This window comes from Temnothorax curvispinosus, unplaced genomic scaffold (genome assembly GCF_003070985.1).
Source record: "Temnothorax curvispinosus isolate PA1 unplaced genomic scaffold, ASM307098v1 QBEX01012026.1, whole genome shotgun sequence".
In the NCBI taxonomy this organism is placed as follows: Eukaryota; Metazoa; Arthropoda; class Insecta; order Hymenoptera; family Formicidae; genus Temnothorax; species Temnothorax curvispinosus.
The window spans coordinates 1-4,228 of record NW_020221806.1 but is presented as its reverse complement, the minus strand read 5'-3'; the positions used below and the strand labels follow the sequence as shown (position 1 = coordinate 4,228).

General features: G+C 39.0%; 1 protein-coding gene across 4 annotated transcripts in view; it reads right to left on the bottom strand.

Annotated features, from left to right (window-relative positions):
• The window catches only part of LOC112462182 (rab3 GTPase-activating protein non-catalytic subunit), a 7,724-nt gene extending 4,378 nt beyond the window's left edge, over positions 1-3,346 (bottom strand). For 3 of the 4 annotated variants that reach the window (XM_025027811.1, XM_025027813.1, XM_025027812.1), the window contains exons 1-8: positions 2,957-3,346; positions 2,781-2,891; positions 2,211-2,292; positions 2,023-2,140; positions 1,737-1,938; positions 1,323-1,650; positions 625-1,056; positions 121-491 (exon numbers count right to left, since the gene is read on the bottom strand). In XM_025027811.1, the coding sequence (XP_024883579.1) occupies positions 121-491; positions 625-1,056; positions 1,323-1,650; positions 1,737-1,938; positions 2,023-2,140; positions 2,211-2,292; positions 2,781-2,891; positions 2,957-3,041 (1,729 nt within the window). In that variant the 5' untranslated portion in view covers positions 3,042-3,346. The remainder of the gene's footprint in view (positions 1-120; positions 492-624; positions 1,057-1,322; positions 1,651-1,736; positions 1,939-2,022; positions 2,141-2,210; positions 2,293-2,780; positions 2,892-2,956) is intronic. The other variant, XM_025027814.1, reaches the window with a different exon arrangement.
• Positions 3,347-4,228: the final 882 nt, after the last annotated feature.

Genomic DNA, 4,228 nt, shown 5'->3' with positions numbered 1-4,228 from the left:
ATATATATATATATATATATATATATATATATATATATATATATACATATATATATTTGTAATACTATTTTGCACGACTACATTATAGCGCAGAACATTTTTGTGTGGAAAGCGGTGTACCTCGTTTTACTGTAAAACAATCCGTCGCAGCGAGCAAAGCGTCTGGTAAGATATGCTTGCTGTTCATTAAAACCTCTATCGTCTGTACCCGAATTTCATTCGTTTCCAAACTCAGACAAGTATCGGCAACTTTGGAAACTAATCTCGCCTCATTAAAATCCTCTTCCCTCAGAAATGTTCGCAGTTTCCTAAGTAGATGTATGTCGCGTGCCCGTTTTCCGTTTTTGCTATTAAGCGCAAAGTGAAATGGAACACGAATCTCTTTTAATCCTCCAAGCGGGTCGATAAATACACAAGAATATTGCGCTTTATTCTTCGATAAAACGGCACTGTCATTCGCGCCAAGAAAACCATAATTAATGTACAGTAATCTGCAAGAGACAAGTTAGTACATCAGACGAGTATACGTTCACACGAGAGAGACGCGAGACGGAAAGTGTGGAGGACGAAACGGAAGGATGACATAGAAGCAGTGGATAGAGAGCGATAGATCGGCCGACTTACCGTCCATTTTTGCTAGCGGTAAACGTAGTGATCTTTGGACCTTGCTGTATACTCCAAATATCTATCACACCTTTCTTTGGTGCGTAAATAACTAGAAATAGAGCGGTGCGCAAGAAAGCTTTACGTCCAGATTTATCAATATTCTTGCGTGTTCCACGATCTCTCTCCTCGGCGACTTCAATCCAACCGCACTGAGCGTCGCGATATCCTTTCCACATCCTTAGAGCTATACCCTTTTTATTATTTACGAGAATTACTCTACCCATAGCGTCCGATATTACCGAAAACATCTTGTTCGGGCAACAAACGATGCACGCACCTTCTCTCATAATATCGCTTAAACCAAATCGACACGTCATTGTCTCTATGGATTCATGGCTACGACCTTTCGATGCTTCGGGTGCAGCATTCTTGGACGTTCCACGAAACCACCTGAGGAAAAATCACGTTATGCTATTAACGCAATTCTTTAGAACGTTGTCGGTAATAGCGCGCGCGCGCGCGCTGAGGCTTGTTACGTATTATTTCTCATTTCGTCAAGGTCGCTTAAATATGCACGTTCGAGAACTTTTTAGCCAATAAAAAAATCCGTATGGATGCTGTACAGATAATAAATTTTATTGGCTAAGAAATATTTCAAGAGGTACGCAAAAGACGACCCGTATATATAAAAATTGACTAAAAACAACATCACTTACGGTACAGCGGTACCAATAGCGTTAGCCAATTTGCTCGCCATAGCGATAGCGACATCCGACAGCACCGGTGCGTTACCACCTTCCAGTGCATAATGGAATCCTACAAATGGTCGTTTTCCGGTCGCAATGACTAACGTGTGTTGCGGCGCACTCGATCTGTACGTTGCATTATATCCACCGCATATCGAAGCTGTCATTAAATGGTCAAAGCTATTTATCGACGTTGTACCAATCACTTCTAAATCGTTTGTAATGTCTTGATTTTTGAACGTCCATCTTTTGTATGACAACGTTGTAACTGGTGGTATATCATTGCAATTCGCTTGAACTGTAAAAAAAAAAAAAATAGAAAAATAAAAAGATATACGTGAAATCTTAAACGAAAGACACGGGGAGCAGTGAACAACGATATACCTTTAGCCAAATGATTTCTACAGGCACGTAAAGTTGAAAATAACGGAAATCCTTGTAATATACAAACACCACTGTTGTATAAAATATAAACTTCTTCGCTAGAGCCGGCATCACCAGCGTGTTTGGGTAAGCAAAACGATTGACACTTTATTCCTAAAATCGACTCATTATGGATTTGCTCCCCAAAGAGCAACGCACCCGTCTGATAAAAACAGAATAACGACGTAAAATGAATCGACGAAACGGAATACGACAATAGTAAAAGAAGAACGTAATACTCTCTTACTTCCGTGTAGAATCTAACGAATCCTGTATTATATCCAACAGCTATACAGGTCCAATCTGGACCGGCAGCCTTTCCTAAAGATATCAAAGGTAAGCAGATCACCGATGTTACCCATTCACTGAAAACAGCCTTCGTTATACGTTAATTTAAAAAATATTTTTCTAGTATACGTTAACAATGTTACGTACTTTTGCTCTTTCGTCACTTCTCCGTGCCACGTTACACGGAACTTGTATTTTACCTCGCCTAATTCTTGCGAATCCCATCTCGCTATTAATAAATATAAAAAAAAATATTTAAAAATTTTCAACCATGCATGTGTATGTGTGTATATAAATCAAGCCCTCTCATCAACTTGGATTATACTTGTGTTATTTGTCATTGGAAAAAAAATATACATACATGTGCAAATATTCAAAAAAGTATTTGCACATTCACAGTTGTCTTCCAATAACTTTATTTGAAGGAATAATACGTACGTATGAATTGTATCCACAAGTAACTAGTAATATATAAATATATGTATATGCTGTAGGTATCGCGAGATACTTGTGAATACAACTTGTACGTATTCCTTCGAATTAAGGTATTGTAAGAAAACTGGATATGTATATATATTTCCCAGGTAGCAAAGTGACGTCAAATGACGTCTCCAACATCAATGAAACGTCATTAAAACGTCTTTGGACGTCCTGCTACACGACACGAGTTCTTTTTATGACAATGCGTAAATGATATTATACAAGATTTGCACCTACAAACAAATATAATCATCCTTGTATTCCAAGCCATCGTAAGTACATCCCCAACCGACGATAGCGATATAACACAGTCTTGAAGAGGCAATTCATCGCTCGGTATATACTCGACTGAAAGAAATGTACTGATATATCAAAGTGCATACTATACTCGGCATATCAAATAGAGAACTCACATTTGCCAACGGTATCGCAATAAAGCAATTTTTTAACATTATCCACGTCTGGTATGATTGCTATTCCTTTAATTTGACAGGACATTACGCCTTGATGGTTATGTACAATGGTAACACTTCCGTAAACTTATTCTTCGTATTTACTTGATTCTTTTACCACGATATTTAAATATATGACAAATATATATGGTCTGTTGTTGTATATAATACATATACACAGCACGTCCTTATTCAATAGAAATAAACACTTATAATTTATAACTTTTTGATTGTCCCATAACGTATATTTTACTTGCTTTCTGTTATAAGATCATAAAAATTATTCGATACTAATTAGTGACAGACGATTGACAACTGTTGACAACACATCTGACAACCTCGTTTACAAGACATTTCTTAAAGCTGGATGCACACGTGGCGACGAGAAGATACGGTGGCGCCCCCCCGGCGAAACTACTGTAAAGGCACGTTCACCAATTATAACCGACTTGGCAGGATTGACCAATAGAAATGAATTTACCCTGCAAACTAAAAGTGCCCATCTATACAATAGGTGTTTTAAGCCCCAAGTCCTAAAAATTGACCAATCACAGTCACGTATTCTCTTCAAATTCATTTGTGCGTGAACAATTTCTGGCTTAGGGCGCAGATGGGCACTAACTGTGGCCGTATCGTGGCGCCGATTTGTTATTCTGCAGGCTCGCGAGAGTTATATTTAATTTAAATTTTAAACGCCACGTATCGTGGCGCCGATTTAAATTTTAAGCGCCACGTATCGCGCGCCGATTGGTTGTTCTGCTTGCTGGCCCCTAGGGAGTTAAATCTAATTTAAACTTTAAGCGCCGCGTATCGCGGCACCGATTGGTTGTTCTGCCTGCAAGCCCCTAGGGAGTTAGAACTAATTTAAACTTTAAGCGCCGCGTATCGCGGCGTCGATTGGTTGTTCTGCCTGCAGGCCCCTAGGGAGTTAGATCTAATTTAATTTTTAAGCGCCAAGTATCGTGGCGCCGAATTAAATTTTAAATAGTTCACGCATACACTTTCCACGCGAACCGAGGTTCACGCACACCCCCCCGTGCTTTCGGAGGAGGTGCGGTAGTCCCGAAATATTAATGTTTATGTATTTAATTAAAAGTTAAACTATAAGTTGCTGTGCATATGTTCACATTTTTGCATCTTAGGGATATTTTGTCGTGAGATATTTTGCCAGAGGATATTTTGTCGCGGGATATTTTGTCGCGGGATATTTTGTCGCATGGGATATTTTGTCGC